Here is a 23,415-nt window from a genome sequence, read left to right as displayed (position 1 = left end):
GAGAGAGAGTGATGGGGAAGAAAAAAAAGGGAAAAACGAACCGAAAACCCACACCCGAGCCGGGGACTCGTGAGGGACCTCTTCGTGGTCTCAGTTTGAATCGAGCATCCTTGGAAACCAGCGGTTCGATTCCAGACTTTCGACTTTACCGTCGTGACTCAGACTTTACATTCTCTTTTCTTCCTCTTCTTCTTTTCTACTTACTCTTCGTCTTTCTCATCTTCTTCTCCTACCTCACGGTACTCGCACGTGTCTTCGAGAAAAGCGTAAAATTGCAACCGCGAAACATCCACGAGGAGGTTTAACGCCACGTGACGTAAATATCTCGTTACTTGTGTCGCCGAAGAGTACTCGACGCGACCACGTGGAAGAGATTTTCACATATCTTTCTAGACTCGTACATAGTGCATCGGTTTTTCTCTTCCCTGGTGACGTGAGGACACTGTGCGTCCCAAAAGAATCTTTCTCTACAAAATTTTTTGTTGGATTTCGATGATTGAAAAGAGGATCCGAAGAACCGGCTAATCCGCTATTGGTGAGTTACAAATTATTTTGCAATCGTGTTTTTTTTTTCTCCAATAAAAATTGATGTGACTTCTTCATATTTAAAAATTTCCACTTTAGCGGAAACTTTAACTCTCATAACTTCTTTTTTTTTTTTGCGAATCGAATGTAAATTTTTGCATCATCCTTGTCAATGTTAATAAAAGAAATTAAATATCCGCATGTTGAAAAAAGAAGAAAATCTGTTTTTTTACATGTATCTCTTGACATTTCGAATGTATATATATATATATATATATTTTATCAATTTATTGAAAATTGAGATATTTAATGATAAAATTTTTTTCGTGATGACCGATTCGCGAAGATTGCATATTTAACAATATAATAGATGCTCTGTGTGTTTAGATAAAAATGCAATTATAAAGGGCAATCATTGTATATTTACCTCAGATTCCTTTCGCAAGTTTTTTTTCTAAAGCATATGAAATCGTTTTTATTCCATTGTATCATAAACACGAGGATTTTCTTTCTTATTCTATTTCAATTCTAATTATATTTCAACGAGAATCATAACTCTAACAAAAATGCTTTTCAATATTAAAACCAAGAATTTAAACAATTTAATATTTAATCTGTCAAATTTAAGTAACTTGAATTTAATATTCAATGTATACTCCGAATTTTTATACATATATAAATGCATTGAAAAAGGACAGGTTCTCTATGGTTTATAAAGAATACAGAATAAAAATAAACCACATAAAGGTAGAATTTAAAATTAAGTGCGTATGTAAAACTAAAAATAACTTATCTAAAGGAGCTAAAAAAGTAAAAGATATGACATAAAATTTAGTCTTAATATTATATCACGGATCAAATTTCATAAATTCATCAAAATTTAATTTATATTATGAAGAGGACACATCTCTCTTAGAAGACTGGTTGAACGAGGTTTTCGAGGCTGTCATCTCGCGCCAACTATAGTAAGAAAGATTGTTTTATTTTTTTGTCTTCGTTTTTTTTTTTTTTTTACTTTTCGACGTTCCGAAAACGATCCACAATTTATCGCGATCAAATTTTCAAAGAGAGCTATCGATCTCCCCGAGATTCCACGAAACGACAGCACCGGAAGACCTTTCAAACCAGTTTCCTAAACTCGCGGACGTGAGAAAGGTTACGAAGGACGAATCGCCTTTACAATTTTGCGAAAACTGGCCAAAGACTTGCAAATTATAATACTCGTTTACCTTCCGATGTTATTCGTATTACCAGCCGGTTTGCAATATCCGAGTTAAAAACATAACACGTCATTAAATTCGAGAAGCATTGCCGAGATGATTTTGACAGTGTGGAAAATTCGTTCTCAACATTTGCAATTTCTTTTTAAAATATTATTTAATTCGACAGCAAGCGTTCTTTGATGATATTTTTTTTTTTACGCAATCCGGAAAAATCAATTTAAAGTCAGATGATCTTTCAAAGTATAAAGGAAAACGAAGGAAAATTTTCCCTGCATCGGACGACAAAAGTAGAGGGTGACAAACGTCGTCGCTGTCACGAAATTCGCCATAGCTTGACAGCCCTCCGAGGGGAAAAACGATAGATAAAAGGGAAAAGTAAAGTGTGGATGGGGTACCTTCTCGAGCAGGACCCCTGTAAGCGCAGGCATTTTCGAATCTGCGGGAGAGAAGAAGGAGGGGAGGGCACGGTGTACCAGATCCCCTGGGATAAAGCACACATGGTACCAGGACGGGATTATCTCAGGTCAGGTACGAGAGGAGGTTCCCGAAGCGAGATCCAGCACATCGTACCTCGGCAACAATACTCCCGCTGTGGATCACTGTTGATCCACGTCGGATTCAATGAGATTGCGTAAAAATCTGTGCGGTTCATTCAGAATGTAGGAGTCTGCGCAGAAGAATCCTCTTACTGGCATAAAAATATAAAGAGCGACCCCGATGTGAAAAGCGAAACGTACTTTTCAAATGTCTCCGATTTAACTCTAATTTAATAGAATATTTTCTACGAAGATTTATTGACAAAAACAGAATTGATATATATATATATGTTAAAAAAATTCGTCGTTTATATCAAAACGAAAATTTTGAGTCCGAGTCAACCCCACCTTACCGTATTAATTCTTTAACGTATTATTCAAAACGGTCACATCGTTAAAGAGAGCAACGCGGTTGTTGGTCGAGTGAGTGGTTAAAAAAAAATTCCAAGTCTCGTCTCGTAACGAATCATCCGACGTGCTGGTAGAAAGATCCCCGATCGGGTCCAGTCCCTAGAAATCTCCGCCTCGCGCGGCCGTTGACCGAAAGGTTCGTTCAAAAAGAATCCAGAAAGACGATCACCTATGAACCCACCGGCGACCGTTACACGGTTTCCAGCTTCGACCGAGTCATTTTTCGAATTCGCCTAATCTCACCTAGACAAAGGCAGGACGACGACGCGCGCCTGGAAGCAGGACGAAACGTCCCGCTTCAGGATGCGCGTTGCGGAACCGGTATCCTGTCGCAGGATACCGTTGCCCGGGACATCTCGCGGCTCTCTCGCGGGGAGGAAGAGGGATAACGAGGGGGTATACGGGAGGGAGAGTTGGAGAAAAGTTGGCAGGATCCCTGAGAGAGGGTGCATATGTATGCGCACGTAGGGACACATACGACGCCTTTGTGTCTCGCGCGAGGAGATTGTTCTATTGTTACGCGGAGAGACAGGTTTCATTTATGGTCACGTATGGTAATGACTTGGTGAGGAAGAAGAAAAGAGAGAGGGAGAGTGACAGGCTCCCATAGGTCTTGGGGCCCTCGGGTGCAAGTGGGTAAACCGGGCAGTCAGGCGGCCCGGCAGGATGAGGAATCGCACATCGGGGATACGCATATAAATTTGCATATTTTCGGCCCGCATCCTTCGTCGCCCGGCCCACGTGGGAATCCACGGGCTCCCGGGCAACCGGTGCGCCGCTCTAAGTCGTCCGGAGAATGACGGAGCTCTTAACGGTTTCTTTTGTCGTTCTGGAATTGGAGAGATTTCGCTCCCGTCAGTTGTCCATTTACATAGATTGCGCGTAACGAATATTTAATAATCAGAATTTAATAACGAATGGAAATACGAAAGACGAAAAGCGCGAAGCTTAAATTGCTGAAAAACACCTATCGCTACGTATTTAGTAGATAAAACAGCTATAGTTATGAATAATTAATCAGAAAAAGGAATTTGAGCACTCTTTTAATTAATTAAGACTCAAAAAAAAAAAATATTATTAATCATCATTAAAACTAATTTAATATTTCCTGTAGAATAAATATCATTAAATAAATTTCATCTCCCAAATATAAATATTAATCTAGTTGCTATTAATAATTCAGTATCTTTCATTCGTCGATTACATAATACTATTTCAGAGTTATAAAATATACAATTTCAATAATAAATTACTAAACAATATTCAATTCTCTGTAATTATATATTCTTAGCGTATCGGAACGAACGAGACGACGGTTCGATAACTTTTTTTTCCGTTCCCTGGCGTTCCGAGTCGCGGCGCATTAATGATACCACAACCGCCGGAATCGCCCTATTTCGACCAAATACATTTGATAGGAAATTCTGATTGCACCTGTTGCATCCTGCATTGTGTTGCGAGTTTTTGCGAACTGTCTGCACCTCATTTTAGTGTGGCTACGCATGTATGTACGACCGGTGAACACGCCGCTTTTCGCAAACCGACCGAGGTGATGTAAAACGCAAAAGATACCCAAAACATACCATAAATGGAACAATGAGATGTTTTGGCCCGTCTGTCCATTCTCTTTTTTCCAATCCGCAAAAACAGTCCCCAGGTAATAGAGGAAACCCATTGTGAGGTAACCTTCGGTTGTATCTTCCGTTCCGCTCGTAGGTGGTTGACATTAAAGATCTCGTTTCTGAAAGCAATAGACCGTCAGAATAACGTGTAGAAATATACATTAAATTAGTAACAATGCGGGAAGGCCCCCCGACCAATCGTACTGTCACATGATTTTTTTTTTCTAGCCCGCATGAATTCTAGACGATCAAGCCATACTTGCTCTTTGTCATTCTCTTTATCCGCGGTCTGTTTTGTCATCATCGATAATTGTAATTGTAGGGAGATTTCGGGAAAATATTTTATACAATAGTAGGAATAATTTCTAAACGAGTAAATAAATGAATAATTAATTAACCCGAAATGCTTTCAATGTCTTCAAGGAACCATTAAATAAGTATTGCGATCTCTTTGGTATTATTTAATTTCCCTGGAACAACCAGTAATCGCGCCTTACCCTTATTCATTTCAAAGCCGTAATTACGATTTCAATAACACTGGACTTTTCGTGTCGATGCCGCAACGAGGCGTCATCGAGACGGCAGAACCGCGTGTTTTTTAAAGCTCCTTTTCGTGCGTGGTTAATGGCATGATGGTTAAGTGACTCCTCTCGGTTTTCTTCTCCGCGACCGCGCGCGTCCTTCCACCAGGAACGCCGCTCTTTTTTATTTTTCTGAGGAACAAGGAAGGACTCGCGGAGGCAAGTGGCGAGGAGAAAGAGGAAAAAGACAAGGAGAAGGGCGAGATCCTTCGTGTGTGGTCCTCCCGGAGTCCTCGGTCAACTCGTATAGCCGAGGTGTCGCGTTGTGTGTGGTATGTCACGGTGTCTTACGTCGCGCTCAGACACGCCATGCGAACCACCATAACTACGAAGAGCCGGACCCCCGGATTTTGTGCACATGTAGAGGAGCAACGTGCTGAACGACCATTCCGTTTACGCAAATCCCCCCCTAGAGAGGATCTGGAAGCTCTCGTGAATCGCGTTTTTTTTTAACAGTTTCTCATTCATTCGTAAATATCGTAGACGTCTTTGTCACTTCCGACATCTGGAATTTCGTGTGCTTCGTCAGCGCACTATCTGGTAGAGTGTCTAAAAGAGTGTCATAAATATGGACCTCAAGTTACAATGAATCTCTTTATGAAGCATTCTCACATTTATCGAAGCTACGGCGTGCTGATAATATGGACTTTCTAGGAATGCGAAGATTTTTCAAATTCTTCGAATTCTGATTCTTCAATTCAATCAATCTTTTAATTTAAATCAATAAAATTTAATGAGCTTGATAAATTTAATCAGTGAATTTAATTAGTAAATATATAATACATATGCATTTCATCTTCATACAAATATAAGATGATGTAAAGATTTCAATATGTTATTATAAAAATAATAATTTTAGAGATTAATTAATTAACATTTGTAAGCATTTATATAATATTATATAATGGAATCATCATTATTTTTGCATAATCATTTCGCGATTTTCAAAGTTTTTGAAATCCCAGCTTTTACAGTATTACTGTAATGATGTAAAAACATCGAGATTATTTTTCATGTTGAAATAAAATCTCTATCGCATATATATTGCTTAAGCTTTCGTATTGGTCTTTCAATTCATTGATTTAATCGCTTTTATGAATCCATTTGCTTTCTAACAGGTGACACTCTATTACATGTTGCTCAACTACGAGCATAATGCGGGCGCTGTATTTGCGCTATTATTAGGATGACGATAGACTCGTTGAGAGATACTAAAGAGATATTATGCAATACAATGTAGTCACATGTCTAAAATAATTTCCTTTATTTCTATTTATATATCACCAGTTATAATTGTTAACTTTAGTTTTGAAATGTGACAAATTTTTATAAACTGTTTTGTATTTTCGAAAACGCATGGAGAACACTATGAAGAAATAATTAAATGTATACACAATTATATTTATTGTTGGTTGAGTGATTAATTAATTTATTAAAATTTTGTCAGTAATAGATTTTTGCCTTCCATTAAATAGATTGAACAAGCCTGTTTATTTTTTAATTATTGATACAACTAATAATTTGATATAATTCATTAATTAGTACAACAGTATACGTATTCAAATGCAAAGATAATAATTAAGTGATTCTGATGCGGTAAAAAGTTTGAAAATATGTTTTTTTAATTTTAAGTAATTAATTCAATAATTTTTAACGAATTTATTTTATCGTTAAATTAATATACTAATGTATTAATATTAATTTATATTCAAATAATTAATGCACTTTTGTAAAAGACACCGATATTTGTATAAATATGCATTATCAGATTGCATAATACATCATCAAAATCATACGCATTTTTTATAAAAGAAAAACATCTTGCCAATTCATTGAAATAATAGATTTGATGACTTTTTAATAATAACGTTACATAACGACAACAAAATAAATTAAATGTATTATACATGTATATGATAATTAATCAAAGAAGTAATGATAGTAATATAAAATTTACGGGAGAGAGAGAGAGAGAGAGAGAGAGAGAGAAAGAGAGGACTGCCTCTATTTTTGATTCTTGCAGATAGTGTCACCCTGGTACGGCCTTAACCTTGGAATGGCAAAAAAATGTAAAAAAAAAAAACGAAAAAAGGAAGGAAGAAAGGAGCTATACGAAAACGTACGCGACGGCCGTATTTATTCGATGTGGGAGGTCCTCCCCGACGGTTTCCCTAACACAAAATGTTCGAATCATTTGTCAATGCGGTCCAGTTTAACGATTCGTCTCACTAACACAAAAATTCCATAGCGCGATGCCATGGGGTGTTGGCATAGTCTATACAGACACTCCCTATCCTTCGATTTCTTTCATTCCGGATCCTGCTTCGCAGTCGGGCTAGGCTGCGGAATGAGATCCTTCCGCGTCCCTCGAACAGAACGGCTTTCTTTCTTGTGGTCTGCCGAAGGTGTGAAATTCATGATCATTAATTATCGATTTTTCGAAGGCGGGTTGCGAACCCACCGTGATTTCTCTAGAAAAGCCCGTATGAAAGATCATACTGGTTAGGTTCCACATAATTACCCACAAATTACCCATATGTCGCGTGTAAAAAAAAAAAAATTGAGAATTTACACGACAAATGATTATATGTTCTCTTTTATCATTGATCATTTGATAAAAAGAAAAACAGTAACTAAAAATATTCGTCGATTTCGCCGAAGTTAATGCATTCTCCGTAGAAGAACGCGCGACTTTAGACCTGGCGTATTCGTATTTGCAAAAATATTCCCCCAACCTCCCGTGTAGCCATTCGCCGAGACATTCCTTGTACGTCGTACAAACAGAGCGAAAGGGGGAAGGGAGTCGGTAAATATTTTCCTTCCTATGTTACCGCACGCCGTGAGCTCTTTTCAGAAACTGAGAAACGCGCAAAGGTGAGATTTCCAATCGCGTGTCCTGATGGTCGAGCACTTTATACAACGCGGCGGGAACAGAGGGACGTTTTTGTAGGGATACCAGGAATCCAGTGCGCCCATTCTATTTATTTTTGACTTGGTGAACTCTGGGACTTTACCACCAGGTTAAATTTTCAGACAAGCTAAAAGTATACATAGATCACACTATAAATCATAGAACGTTCTTCTGTAAGTCTTTGAATGAATAAATACTTCGTTTAAAAAGAAATTCTATGAAAAAGGGATTATTTATGGAGAGCGCTGTCTATTAAATCTATTAAGAACATTAAAGAATAAAGAAAATAACAGGGAGTTTTTAACTAATGACTTAAAAAGGAAAAAAAAAAAACAAGAAATCCACCTTTGTACATTTTTATTATCTGGAGTTTCTTTTTTTCTCTTCAACTTTAGAGAATAATTCTATTATTTTAACTTATCATTTTACATATCATTGCATCTCATATCTTTATTTAAATTCAATTTTTTCCGTGATAGAAATTATAAAGTTTATATAATTGATATACATTCTTAAATATACCTTCTAAAAATGTGTGTTTGATAACAATATTATTTTACATAAGAGTATTATATATTTTCGGTTTCATGATAGACTATAATCGACATATTTGCAGAATATACTGCAAATGATAACATATTCTATTCTCGAATTTATTATTTCTATCTTGAGAATCTAATCGGAACGTTAAAATCTTCATTAAATCCAATGTCATCGCATCCTGTGTGTTAGTAAGACTGGTATCATTGCAATAATGACAACTGGCAACGTAAGATCGTCGTAAGATAGCGACGTAATGGCAGAATAATTTAATTGGCGTCTTGTTCTCTCGATAGAAGAACATTGCGTATCGCGCGCACGCACACGAGATCGTCTTCACGACAAAGAAAGAAGAACGAGAAAGAAAGAGAGAGAGAGAGAGAGAGAGACCCCACGGCAGGAGGATTTTATCTTCAATTCCGAAAATCAACGTAATGTATTCCACCCCGAGGGGGGGGGGGAGGGTGGAGATCCCGACTTAGGAGCGGACGATGTAGAGTAAGAGGATACGAAGGGTAGGGTGCTCGCAACCTGTAATTTCAACGCGAACGGGCTAAGTCGTCGGTAATATGGGAGCCCGGAGCTGGTATAACGGCTCATTTCCATAATTCGTTCTTTAAGCATCATTTTTAATAGGCCCCTGGCGCCGTGCGAGCCGGACCGTGCGGCGCTTCGCCGCCGTCCGGGCCCGGGGGGCACTTCGTAGACCCCCTCACGAGGGATCTCCGTAATGTTTACACGACATCGGTCAGACTTCTGTCGTCCTTCGCCGTACGCGGTAATGTCTTCATGTATTCCCACAAGTATGAATCGTAATTTTCCTAGACGAGGCTTATCGTTCCCCCTTCGTCGTCGCCAGATACGAAAAATCGTAGAAATTTTATTGTAAAAAAAAAAAAAAAAGCGCGCGTATTCAAGAACTAGTTTCGTTATTAAAACTACTAAGATTAATTTGATAATGTACGACCGCAACTGTGAGTAATTTCCTGAAATATTTCTCAAAAGAATCGCATTCTTTCCGTTTCTTTATTACTTGTATACCGCATCGACGCGCAGATGCTATCCTATTGTTTCTATTCTCCTGCCCGCGTAATGGGCACCGATCACAATTGCTCTACATCGGTAACCGCATTGTCCGGAATTTCGTATGCTCGGGACAAAAAAAAAGTCTACAAAAAAAAGAAAAAAAAAAGGAAAAACGGAAGTACGGTACAGCTCGCAAGACGAGGCGCGGCCAACAAGTGGTGCACCGTCTGCCGCTACAAGCCTTATAAACCGGTCACGTGACCGAGCAGGATCGACGAATCAACGTGTGGTAGCGCCACGAGGGATCGTCGGAAGATTACCAAGAGAAACCGCGGGAGGAAGCGAGGGAGAGGACCGATGGATAATACGTGTTACGGGAAAGAAAGAGAAAAAAGGCGGAGAGAAAAAGAAGGAAGATAAAGCCGGAGCGAGATGAGAGTTCGCTTCTTCCTCTCGGTAGCAGGGTTTCGAGTCGGCGCGGAGGTAGAGGACCCCCGTCGTGCTCTCCCGCTGCGACCGGTAGCCATCCTCCTGTCCCGTACGTAATACGCATTACGTGTGTGAGTGCGTGGCACGACTCTCTCGCATCCGTGGGGAGCATCAGGCCGCGTGTACCAGGCCGGAGAGCCGGCGCACGCCATTGCGATATTAATATTCCGTCTTTAAGCGCGGTAAATCAACGGAGGAACACGCACATTCATCCTCCGCTCCGACGTCGATCTTTGTGTTCGTAGTTTTTGCCTCCCGAGAGATTTTTAAATGGTTCCCGGAAGGGAACTTCACACCACTCTGAGATCTTATTCGCTTATGCTTTTAATCGGGTATCGAAAGAAATTAAATCGCTCGAGGAATCTACTTATGGATGACATCGAGAAGAATAACGTACGCTTAAATATCGTATTCGCCGCTTATTCGACAAGGATCGCTTCAGCATTCTCGAACAAGGCCACAAAGGAGTCTAGCGCTCTTCCATATGTTTCTCTCACGGCACTCGAGACCCCGCTATCGGCCGCCGATGGGGTTTCGAAAGAGTGGAAGATAAAAAAAAAAAAAAAAAAAAAAGGCAAACGCTCTTTCTCTCTCTTGACGCGACCTCTCGCCCCCTCCCCCGATAGCGCGATGAAATAAAAAAAAAAGTACGACGGGAAGCATCGGGGCACGATGCTGGATCGCGGGAATTTCAACCCCCGCTGTGAGAGTCAACGGTGGTGCTGCGGAGTGGCTGCAACGCGCAGGGGAGATCGAGCACCTCCCCCCCCCCTCCTCTCCCCTACGTTCCAAACGTATTTTTGTGATGCGAACCACACGCAAAGCGCCACGCGATCTATATATTCGGTTTCCCACCTCGTCGCGCGGCTGAAAGTGGTCTCTCGCTGAGCATGGGGCGATCCAATTTTCTTCTCGAGGTTTCCGTCGAAACCGGGCTTCCCGTAGGGAAGCTTTCTTCCCATCGAGACGAAAAGCCTCTAAAGGTTAATGAATGTTTGACAGAGGAATTGTACTCGCGTCTGTTAGCGAATCACATTCCGTCTATTAAATCGTTCCATTAAACTCGGTGGAGGAAAAAAAAAGGGAAGCTATATATATATATTTTTTTTTTTCAATTTTTATCAATTAAATTCACTCGAGGAATGCTGGAAAGTATCCTCTTAAGAAAGTTTGATGCTAAATAACGTAGCGCTTGTGTACCGCCAAATTTTACTACCGCAGAAATCTCAACATAACTTTAATTAAGGAGATATTCGGAATGTCGAAAGCAAATTATTAGTTGCGGCGGCGTTAAACACGAAACCATCGCCGAGAGTAGTTCCCTCGTACCCGCGAGAGGCGATTCAATTTTTCACAATCATCGTAAACAGGGCCGAAAAGAACGTAACAGCTACCGAAATGGTCGTCCCGGTTGGTGAGCCGGGGCCTCATCGAAACATCCCGGGGTCCGATGGTATCCCCAAGGGAAAGCATAGAAATCAAATCTAAATGAAAGATCTGCGGGAGGGGGAAGAAGAGGGAGGGAGAAGGGAAATAAAATCTCTTTCGGCGTCCTCCACGGACACATCATAAGCGGCAGCAGTGGCGAAATAGTAGTGGGAGGAGGCAGAGGAAGGTAAAGGGGAGAGAGAGTAGGACTATCTCTCTCCCGGATCTCAATCTAAAGACTCCAAACATATTTTCTCGAGTTTAGCGTCGGGCCCGACTCTACCATTGGCCGTCGTGGAATCTCCGTTTCGAGCCGTGATCTTCCTTCTTTCCCTCTCGTCCCTTTCTTTCGTCCTTTTCTCTCTCTCTCTCTCTCTCTCTCATACACACACACACACACACACACATACATACGCTATGTTCCTCTCTTTCACTCTCCCGGTTCTCTTCTCGATTTCTTCTACCTGTTCTCCGAGATCAAAGCACGCCGACGCCAGCAGCCCGGTCCGTGGGGTGTCATCCGAGATGAAGGGTGGGAACCGGCGGTTGCTGGAAAGGTCAGGGGGGGGGGGGACAGGGAAGGAAAAGGCGAGATGGGGCAGGAAAGGTGGCCATACAATATTCATTAGCGTTAAGGTAAGGTCGCTGGGGGTACTTTTCTCGGAGGATGAATTGAGTATCGTCTGGTGTGCGTATCGGTATAAATTATAGCGCGTCTGTGAGATCGATCGAGGCCCCCGTCGCCGCGCCGGATCCGTTGTATAATGACTCTACGTAAAAGAATTAAAAGTGTTTTCGGGAAACAAGACTGATTCCCGAACGAAAACAAACGGTGAAATGTATGGATGTGCGTGAATGATTTTACATAAAATTATCGTGTGTGATATAATACTGTTGAAAAAAATATTTACCTATATCAGATCCTTTTTTTTCTTTTCATGCAACGGCGACTGAGATTGTAAGCGACACACCATAAAATTCATACGCATACGAAATGAACGGCACGATACGATCAGTTAGAACAGAAACACAAGGCTAAAATTATTTTTTCCAAACAATAGGGTTCGTGTTCCTCGGTAGATCTTGCATTTTTCTTCAACGGTTATCGATTGTCCGGCATCTGGTTTGTCGTGAGGTAAAATTTTACGACTCCATCCTTCATTCTTTATCTTGTCACGCGAATTAGTCAATTATTTATAATAATAATTCCTTTCAGGTTTATTAAAAAAATCATTCTATATACATATTCATGTCTAGTCTGGTAATTTTCTTAAGTTATTCCATCGGATCTGTTATCTCTTGCGAAATATCTTTTGTGTTAAACGATAAAAGAATATTTCTACAGGATATGATGGAGCGGCAATAAAAAATAATGCGATATCGCGTGAATACGTGATATTAAACTGCGAGATTAAAGTAACGGATGGGCGTCATTAAATTCGTGTTTATTCGGTTATCAAGCGGTTAAAGTAAGAGGACTCCCTCAGCGGTGTTATCGGGGAGTCAGTACCGATAACGTCAGAATGCGCATTCTCTCACGTACTCTCACACTTTTGAGAATTCATTCTTTTCATTAAAAAAAAAAAAAAAAAGAAAAAAGAAAAAGAAATAAGAGACGCTAAAATAAATTCGCTTGCATTATAAACCGATATATTATTATATAACAGATTTAATTTAACGGGAAACACCAGTAATTGATTGTCTATCTCTTTTTTAATCGTGTTACGCTAAATGCGATTATTTTTCGGCAACATTGAGAACCGTTCCCATGGATAGCAACAGGTGGATCTTGATACCGATAAGTCTGAGCTTGTTTACTTGAAACCGGCAGACGTATGGATTCCAAGTCGCGACGAGATTAGATTGCCGTTCAATTAACATCCCGACGATGAAGCGTCGGTATTAAACGATATTTCTCTCTTTCTCTCTCTCTCTCTCTCTCTCTCTCTCATTCGTGATATTTTCAGATAACTTACAAAGAAGAAAAGACTTCTTACAAAAAATCTTTCTTGGAAAAATTGTCTACAATAATCGGTGAATAAAAAGAAATAGATAAATAAAAAAGAAATTCGGTCATTAAGATAATTATTGTTCCGCCATATTAATTAATCGTATTATAAATCAGACGATCGAAAGCCGAACAAAGGACATAAGGGAGATTTCTCACCATCCATCTTCCTTTTGTGATGGAAGAAAGTCGCCGGGTTTCCCCTGTTTTTGTTGACGCAAAGCGTCAGCCGCGATGTGATCGTCTTCTACGAGATGGAAAACGGAACGAAAACTCTCATCTGACTTTTCATCCGTGGAGAATGGACCATTATCTTTCGCGTGCGTGGTGTGCGTTTACGACATCTGTTGTGTCTACGAGAAACGTATTTTTCACTCCTCCGGTGGAACAAAGTGGTCTCTATAAATCGCTTTTGGCGTTACGATTTACAACGGGGAATTAAATACCTCAATTAATGGCGTCGTTAATAACATTGTATACGTTTACGGCCGCAGTGATATAACGCGGCAAAAAAACGAAATGGCAACAGGAATTAAACGTTCCTCATTCTCTAAATATAGATGGGACCTTCATTGTGCAAACTAATAGAGGCGCTTGGATAAATACAATTTTTTTAGATCGAAAATTTAAATAACATTCGCAGACTCTATTGTGTACTATGGATATTGATTCCAACATGCTATCGAGAATAAAAATAATAATATCGCCTTGACCGGTTGCCTCAGTGACTGATGGCGATATGTGGCTTCAAAAGATTCAACGTCTACCATCATATATGTATATTAACTCCAAGTATTTAGATAAAGTCTGAAAAATTGAACGATGTTTATACGAAAGTTTAACCACCTATCGTTTACAAGATGTTGTTCAATGAATGTAATTGTATTGCCAAGTCTAATTATATAATACAGAATTTTTCCTCTTCATGTGTGACGCGATACTTTGTGAAACATCGCAGATCAATGATAGCGCGTTAATCTCTTTTCTTGCATCTTCGTGGACTTCGTTCTATACGTCAAGAAACAACATTGTCGAGAGTAGCGCAGGTTGGATATATTTATCAGATCTCGGCGTTGCCTAACAATCTTGCTGATCTCTGAGGTCACGTCAGACAGTCAAATCAAACGAGATCATCGCGATCATTGTCGGCGCGTGCTCCTCCAATTATGAAAGTATTTTCACGGTCACATGTTGTTATTCTTAATTAATCTGCTCCAATATCGCTGATCGTCAATCGATGCTTCTTTAATCGTCATTCTCCTTTTAAGCGCACGCGATGATCGCGAATCGTTTCCTCCCGTCGCCTTATCAATTGCGTCATCGCGCGCCAGAAACGTGTTTGAAACCACGTGACAGTGACCTTCGGTCTTTCGAAACGTCGCGTCGGTGACAGGCCGGTCGCTTCCTGATGACGAGGATCCCCTCCCACGGACGGCCATGGAAGCCCGCCATCGTCGTCCAGGGACGTTATCGTCATTTTTGCGAGAGAGCGCGTGATTTCGCCGCCGGGAAGAAATTACCAGAGATCACGTCGGCTCGGGCTTATTGATTCAGTTTGCGACTCACCAATTCACACCGACGTGCTAATATGCAAGATAACGTGCCGTCGGGGAGAGATAAGCGCGGACTTTGTTCCCACCCGCACATTCTTGCTGATTAGCAGTGAATCGTGTGGGACGGAATCAACGAATTCGGTAGGTCATGATTACACTGCGGGAGGTGACCGAGCGATCTGATATCCCATCTTTCTTTGCAGTAGACCCATCCTTCTCTCTCTCTCTCGTAGGTCAGCAAGGGTCAATCTTTATCTCGTCAACAGAATGTCTGCGGAATGAATCACAATTTTCCGCTTGTATAAAATTTCCATCTCGATGAAACTTGTCTTTACGCGCGCGCATAATTTATTTTTTCTACAATTTATTCAAATTATTTCTAACGATTATCTCAATCAAAGTCATTTTAACAACGTTTAACAACGTAATGTCAGTGATGCTGAAATAATTTCTAAAACGCGAGATTTTTCTCGTAAAGTACAATACATGTATATTTATGCTATTATTTTTAGACTATTTTATAATTAGTTGCTATTCGAAATGATTTGATATTAGCTCTCGTTTGCTAAGACGATTGTATCGAGAAGGCCACCGAGTACGCGACAAACTGTTATCACTTTTCCTTCTCTGTATTGGTGACACTGGTGGAGGGGAGTAATAAAGATGATAGCGCGACTATATATAAGCCTGCGCATCCGTCATCGCCATCAGTTCGATATTCTTCATGTTTCGTTTTGTTGGTAGCGTTCTTACGATATTTCAAGCAGGCTCTTATCTTGAATGTTTGAGCAAAGATCGTTGAAAAAAAGTGCGATAAATAAACAGCTATACTGATACGTATAGCTTTCAACGTGTTATAAAGAGGACAATCAAGCCAACTACAACTCAATCGGCAAAAGTTCATCGAGCTTCATCCTCGAGCTCTCTGACCGCTGTTTTTCATTCTTCTTCATCTACTACGCGTCATCTTTGAGAGATCGCTGTCCAGTGAACGGCAAGCGATCAGGAAAAATGGGATTCTCTTAGCATCGATCGAATCGTTTGTTGTCTATTGAATAAACTCGCATCTCGGTTTGGATCTCCTCGGCTGCTGTCAGCGTTATTAAACGAATTCAACGTCAAAATAACACGCGGCAAGACTGTCTATGAGAGTGCGACGGCAGTGTTTTATGATTCATTCGCTACGGTTGTCCAGCCCAGTTATGTTCTCGATCAAGTACAGCAAGCAATTTCTGAGCTATCGTATACTCAAGTCCAACCGGTTCAAGTATATCTGACGATACGGACTCGGACTACATAGAGGGTGCGCGCAAGGTGGTGTGTGTGTATTATACCGCGGGCGGCTTGTCGTACCTACGGTGCTCAGGAAAGCAGGGAGGGTCGTGTCCCAGCAAGACCTGGAAAGTCTTGTATTCAAGTCCAATGGCCGAATCGCTTTTTACGGCGTCGCGAGCTTGAGGAAGTACGACGTGACAGGCCCGGTGCCGGATCGAAAATCGCTAGTGAGGCGAACCTTTCGAGGGCAAGAGGGTGATACGAGGTTGGGAGGAAAGAAAAAAAAATTTATTGCAAAAAAGATTGAATTGGTAACGACGTATGATTTTATTTCCGAGGAGATTTTGATCAGGAATAGAGTATTAAAATTTGGCAAACAAAAAGGTATATACAGGAAGGAAGCACAAAAGCAGAAAAAAAATAATCCAATTAATAAGCAAATTATTTTGTCGGTAGAAAATCTTATGAGAAAGATAATTAAAATTAATTAGAAGATTAAAAATTTTGCCAAACCGACTTATTACATATATATATATATATATATAAATATATATATTTGAGAAAGTAGCCCTAGTAGCTAATGATTTTCTTGTTAAGATAATTTTTAAACAGGATAATAAGTCAATAAAGATATCGAGAGAATAGTCATTAGTGCTGTACATTGTGAGTGTACGGGAAATTGCGGAGACTCGGAGCGAATTTATCTAGAGTAACGACATTGCTCGGATGCACTTATACATCAGCTCGTGAAAGATCATTAGAGCGGCAGGATCAGAGTAAGCGAAATTCCTTCGAGAGGCACAGACACTAATTTTTCACGGCAGTTACATACACGTATACATTCTTATATAAATACACACGCATAATCGAGCCTACATAAAACGCGAATTAAAGGGGAATCACTAATTAAAGCGACGATCGAAGCAAAATCTGCACGTCTTTGGCTGGAATCGGAATAAAATCGCGAAAAGAGGCGGAATAAAAATGATTAAAAAAATGATCGTTTACGTCCCGGGCAGAATGCCAACTCACGTTGGTCCCTACGGCGCCGCTCGTTACCCGGGCACCCTGCTAGGAACTGCCCCGGGTTTTTACAGCTCGGTTTCCGGCTACAACACCAGCCCGGGCCCGAGCTATTACGGGAGCCTCAACGTCCAGCATCAACCAGCGCCGCTGGATCTTCCGATTTGGCCGCGAAGGATGCCGGCCGAGGAGGAATTGGGGGCCTCGCCGGCCGCCGAGGTGTCTTCGGGCACCCTTGGCAACGGCGGCCCCCCGAGCCCGACTAACAGCGACTCGGACGCGTCCAGCTCCAGCTTGGAACTGGGTACTATCAGGACTGGCGAGAATGCTAAATTAAAGTGCAGGTAAGATTAAAAGGAAAAGGCAATTACATTTTTGTTATATTATTGTATTTATTTTGCTAGAAATTCATTATAGATGATGTAGAATTTTTTTTTAATTCTACAAATTATTTTTAATTTCAAATTCTACATCATCTATAATGAATTTCTAGCAAAATAAATTATTTTAAAATAATAATAAATTTAAAATAATTTTTACAATTTAAAAAAATTCTATATATATATGTGTGTGTGTGTGTGTGTGAAACTTCATCGATATAAATAATCTAAAGAAATTTCATATTGCGTGTTGTATTATAAATTGCAAACAATGTGCTTGATGCGTCTCTGTTATCACAGAATTATCGCGTGGATATTTCATAGACAATCAAATGCGTCGTTCCGTTTGCCGCAGACATTCTCTTCTCGTTAAACGTTAATCAGTTTCTTGTCAATGTAAATGCGCGTATCTCTATGCACGTCGCGCGCGCATACCGGTTACAACCAGTTTTCTGTATCACGCCTGATAGTCGGGAGCTTTTCTATTTGTTATATGTGTACCGAGAAAATTCTGAAATCCATCTCGACGAGTACCCCTTTTATTTTAGAACCTATCGCATTAAGAGATTAAAAGCTGTTTTCGCGGAATTCAGATTTCCTTGCTCGATGCAATTTATTTTCGCGGGAGAAGGACGTGCATTTCTAATGATAAACAAGTTTACAACCAGCTTGGTTTATATCTAAAGTCTATATCCATCCTCGATAAAATTTAGACTCGATATAAGACGATGCAATAACGATTACTTTCAGATAATGAAAAGAAGGAAATTCGACTGATATCAAAGATACCAATCACTGAATGGAATATTGTTTAAATATTTTTTGTGTTACAACACTTCGATGTTTTATCCATCAAATATGTGTGCGCACGATAATATATCAGGTTCCAGCTCTGGCTTGATACTATCTAACTTATCCACTAAAAAAACTTTATTATCACGGTTTGTCAGAGGAGTCGATTATCGTGAAGACATTATTTTTTCACGCGATGGACGCGTGAAAGCCGTAGCTTATCATAAAACACACCATATACTGTAAGTTTCATTCTTTAAGTCGTTAGGTTATTTACTCGTACAGTTGTCTCTCTCACAAAGATTTTTTTTTTCTACAAATTATTTATATTACAAATTTTTTCTTATTACAAGGATTATGTCTATCGATCAAATTTTCCGTACGTAACACTTATGATTAATATATGCGATTCTATAGTTAAAGAAAAGCCCGATTGAATGTTTTATTTGTGTGGCATACACATTATTTTGAAACTATATTAAATAAAACGCGAGGTTAATTTATAACACCCATTATATAATACATAGGGGATAAATTGTACTCGTGAATAAAAAAATAAATTAAAGACAAGAGCCGCTTCGGCCAATCAAATCTCTCTCGAAATTGCCTTGATCCACGACCTCCCGTGGACATATCCGTGCCACTTAATTGGCGGAATTCGTTGTCGTTGACTGGAATAGTACCGAACATCGTGGTCTCTGTTACGATAAACTGGTGTCAAACGGCGGCAATTGCAAAATGGCCGCAATTGGTATCAATTGCTCGAGTCCAGCGAGCACATTCGTGACGCAAATCATATTTCGATATTGCAGTACGTCGAAAGACTGCATTCACCGCATCACTTTTGATTAGTCGCGATTCGCGATTTCGCAAAAATTAATTGTGACAATTAAAAAGAGAATGTACGTTAAAAGAACAAAGTTATAATATTTTTCTTCTCTATTCTTTACAGATGGCACGACTGTGGCCGATGGTTCACATCTTTAGAACAACTTGCAGGACATGTTTCAAGGTTGCACGCTGCACCTGGTCCGAGGAATCTGTTTTACTGTGGATGGGAAGGTTGCGCGAGAGGCGAGCGTGGGTTTAATGCGAGGTAAAATTCCTTCAAATATATATTAATAGACACACCAGTAAGAAACGTCACTTTTGCATTGTCTTGACCAACACTTATATCTTTCTTTCGCAGGTACAAGATGCTGGTCCACGTGCGCACACATACGAACGAGAAGCCCCACCACTGCTTCCAGTGCGATAAGAGCTTCAGCAGAGCGGAAAATCTGAAGATCCACGCGCGTTCTCACACCGGTGAACGTCCCTACGTCTGTCCCGTCGAAGGTTGCAACAAGGCCTATTCGAACTCCTCGGACAGGTTTAAGCACACGAGAACTCATGCCGTAGACAAGCCGTACTGCTGCAAAGTGCCAGGCTGCTCGAAGAGGTACACCGATCCGTCGTCCTTGAGAAAGCATGTTAAAACTTATCGCCATTACGTAAACAACAACGACAAGGTTCAAGAGAAGAGTTTCGACGACAGTAACGTTCAGGAGAAAACCAGGTTTGACGTAAACTCGCCCGATAAACAGAGCAGCAGTACGCTGTCCGAGTCGGACAAAAAGAACTCGAGCATCGAGAGCAGCATGTCGAGTTCCAGTCCCAAGGCAAGCAACAGCTTTGAAGAACAGAAGAGTTTTGTCGAGTGGAACAACATGTACAATCTGCAGGAACAACGGAAAGAACAAGAGCAGCTCACTCCACCGAAGCCGTACGAGCAGGACGTGAAGATCTACCCAAGGATGTACGATGACAATTACATTATTCCGGATAGAATCCAAGTGAATCCCATGTACGCTTCTGGTAGCACCATCATTAAGGACTGCTCCGCGGTGTCGTCGCCTCACACAAGTCCCGGCCGAGTATCTGATCCGATGCCACGCATCGGGATGCAGTCGACGCCCATCAAGACCGAGGAACCCATGGAGTGCAGCGTCACCAAGACTTCTACGGTCGATTACAGGAACATTGAGTCAATCGTCAATAGCACACCCTGCAAAAAAGAAAATGCAATCAATTCCGATCCGGTGAGACACTCGGTGATCAAGCGGGCGGAGAATCTGAAGATGGAAGTAGAACAGACACCGCTCAAGGAGGAGCTCAAGGACACTGGCGCCGACTGTTGCTGCCGGCACAAATGCTGTGTCCACAGCAACGATAGCTTCCTACGAAAAACGAAGATTCTCTCGGATTTTATTCTCAAGACGCAGAATCCGGTCTTCCGACACCTGCTAGATTCGATGGAGTTGCAATACGGGTTGGAGAACGTGTGGGGTAACATTATGGACACCGCCAACACATGCGGCCAGGATCTCAGAGTGAAGAATGAGAACGTCACCGAGATGGAGCAAGATTTGCCGCTGGACTTGACGATCAACAAATAAACGAACGATCGGTTGACAACATACCAAAAAGCTCATAGTCGTCAGTACGAATTATCTTTATTATGTACGACAAAATACGAAATAATTGAAATGTTGTAAATTTGCAGGACATGCAAAGTCTTCAAAAAAATGTACAAACTCAAAAATAACTTCAAAAATAAGATAATGTCCCGAAAAATCAAACTATCGAAATTTAAGATATGAAATATTGTTTTAAAAAATTAAAGAATCAAAATTTAAGAATTGAGACAAATTTCCGAATTTCTGATTAAGTTATTTACATCATTATTTTTAACATACTTTGAAAAGATCAGAAAATAATACAAAATTAAATTTTATGGATAATATAAAACATAAAAAATATTTTACATTATCCATAAAATTGATATTTATATTGAACTTATGATTTTTTTTTTAAATAAATATGTCATGTTTTAAATTGTGGGACTTTTCGGGACAATGTCACGTACTTTAAATTTCAACATTACAATTTTTCGAGACTTTGCATGTCTTGGGTAAATTTCATAAATGTCAACCAATGTAACAATTTAATCGACAATGGAAACGAGATTAATATATCTCTTAAACAAAAATTGTTTGGCTCAGACTGCGAAACCAAATATGATGATATTACTTTGTGCTTAAAGTTTATTGTTAGTATTTAGTACTTTATAATAAAAGTTGACAAGAGAGCAGCAGTCAAAGATTTCAAAGAAGAATTCGAACAAGAATTTGCTCAAATTGTTTAAACAGATGTTTCGAAACGATTATATCGAATCGAAATCAGAGGTAATCAAATTTTGACACGTGCTCGCGTATCTCATTAATTTTAATCATTTTAATTAATACCTTAAAAATGTTTTCGGTTTGTCAAATCTTTAGTACACTAAAATCGATAGCTGATACAATAAACTAGAAAGGTAAACTGAAGACTTGTTATATGGCTGTAAATATATTTGAAAGACAGGCAAAAAAATGTGAATTAATTCGCTCCCGTTCGATAATTCATTCATTAAGATTGGAGTTTAAAAGGTATATGTTTTACTTATATAAGGCCCTTATATATATAAAACAAATCATATTACAATACTTTATGTAAACAAAATGTATGTGTATCATATGTATATAGAAATTTATTGTATATGTGTATGGAGAGTCACATATTAAAAAGTGAAGTGAAATTGGGAGGAAAGTGCCTTTCTCTGCTATAAGCAGTAAATGTTTATGATGTGAATTATTTCAATAAAAAATACATTATTTATGTATCTATATACATATATTGTGTATTCGCTTTCTTCCCATGCGACTAATTGTTTGCATAATTGATCATAGTTGTCTTTCTTACCAATAATATATGATATTATAATCTTGTTCAAACACTTTGTGAATTTGGAAACACTTATTCTCGTAAATTGTAAAATCTATCGACTTTTTTGGCGATAACATAAATTTTTTAAATTCTGAGATTACGCAATCCTGTAGATTTACCGGCTCGCACATCATTAAGTATATCGGTGAAAAATAAAGAATGCTCTTACTAGCCAGAATACCCAGAGGGATTCACTTGTGTTTATATAATATAATAATAATATTTTCTTTTCGCAAAAGTGAGCAATTACATATACAAAAGTACACATATGTACCATAATGTATAATAAGCATATTTTATCTTTCTTTTAATGCAATTTTTTGAGATATATGTATACATATATGAATGTGCATATGTGTGTGTGTCGCATATATGAATATACATATATTTCTTTATTATTTTCAATAATTTCAAAAGACTGAGATTGATGGAGATTGAGGGAAAATAAGATTGATGCAGAATTTTTATTCATGTACGAGAAATCCCATCTATCTTATTTGTTAAATATTGTCAGAAGAAGATGCAACTTTGGGAGAATGTGTTATCCATCTGTTTATAATAATTGGCAATTTTTAATATGTATTTTTTTATTAATTTTAATTAATTGAATATAACTATCAATCATACGTTTTATAGATAATACATTGAATCAACGAGTCAATATATTTTACATAAGCATTAAGTAAAAGTAAACCTATTTTATTTTCTTGTCTGCAATCGAAATTTTGTTTATATGTAATATGCTTACTCGGCTTATTTAGGGATAGATAAATTTATTGTTTATGGAGACTATTTTCTTTGTTGGCGTCAAGTTTCCTATCCAGACTTGTTAGAAGTATATCTTTGTACTCATCTATCCAACTGGCCACTTTATTCTTAACGTCTTCCACGATAGAATCATCAATGAATTTCAATATGGTTTCGCTTAATATATCTCTCTGACAATTTAATACATAAAGTTAATTGAAGCAATCCTAATATTAAGATAAAAATAACATTCTAATTAGAAATCAACTGCATTGCTCTGTTAAATTTATACTAGTTTACAAAATTCTGTCCTTACATGAAATAGTAAGTCAAGATTACACGCACAAAAGATATTTATGCTTTACTTTTTCAGATTGATCGTTCATTAGTTTTTCTCACAACTGTCTAAGAGTTGCAAATGCAATTCTTAATATTTTTTATTCTTATTAATTATAAAATCGCGAAGAAAGAATGATACTTACAAGTGTATGTCGTTTTAATGGCGGTTCTATCAGGTCCATATAAGTACTGTTATTTA

At 39.1% G+C, this 23,415-nt stretch overlaps 1 protein-coding gene across 2 annotated transcripts; it reads left to right on the top strand.

Moving 5' to 3' along the window:
• The first annotated feature begins 90 nt into the window (after positions 1–90).
• LOC140674813 (uncharacterized) lies at positions 91–22,034 on the top strand. Of its 2 annotated transcripts, XM_072908630.1 has the most exons (4): positions 91–535; positions 17,148–17,495; positions 19,276–19,419; positions 19,513–22,034. In XM_072908630.1, exons 2-4 carry the CDS (start codon positions 17,149–17,151, stop codon positions 20,759–20,761), a joined length of 1,740 nt encoding a protein of 579 aa, XP_072764731.1. In that variant the 5' UTR covers positions 91–535; position 17,148; the 3' UTR covers positions 20,762–22,034. The 2 variants fall into 2 exon arrangements, with proteins under 2 accessions (XP_072764731.1, XP_072764730.1); XM_072908629.1 differs by lacking the exon at positions 91–535 and having other exon boundaries at positions 15,552–17,495.
• Positions 22,035–23,415: the final 1,381 nt, after the last annotated feature.

This window comes from Anoplolepis gracilipes, chromosome 16 (assembly GCF_047496725.1).
Source record: "Anoplolepis gracilipes chromosome 16, ASM4749672v1, whole genome shotgun sequence".
Classification (NCBI taxonomy): Eukaryota; Metazoa; Arthropoda; class Insecta; order Hymenoptera; family Formicidae; genus Anoplolepis; species Anoplolepis gracilipes.
Note: the sequence above shows the minus strand (reverse complement) of the source record. Positions and strands in the feature narration are given on the sequence as shown.

What these genes read in the sequence shown, in the direction of transcription:
- LOC140674813 (XM_072908629.1), top strand. Translation starts at nt 17,113, where the DNA reads ATGATTAAAAAAATGATCGTTTACGTCCCGGGCAGAATGCCAACTCAC. An exon ending in AATGCTAAATTAAAGTGCAG is followed by an intron (nt 17,496 to 19,275) that starts GTAAGATTAAAA and finishes TATTCTTTACAG; the next exon opens with ATGGCACGACTGTGGCCGAT. An exon ending in GAGCGTGGGTTTAATGCGAG is followed by an intron (nt 19,420 to 19,512) that starts GTAAAATTCCTT and finishes TTTCTTTCGCAG; the next exon opens with GTACAAGATGCTGGTCCACG.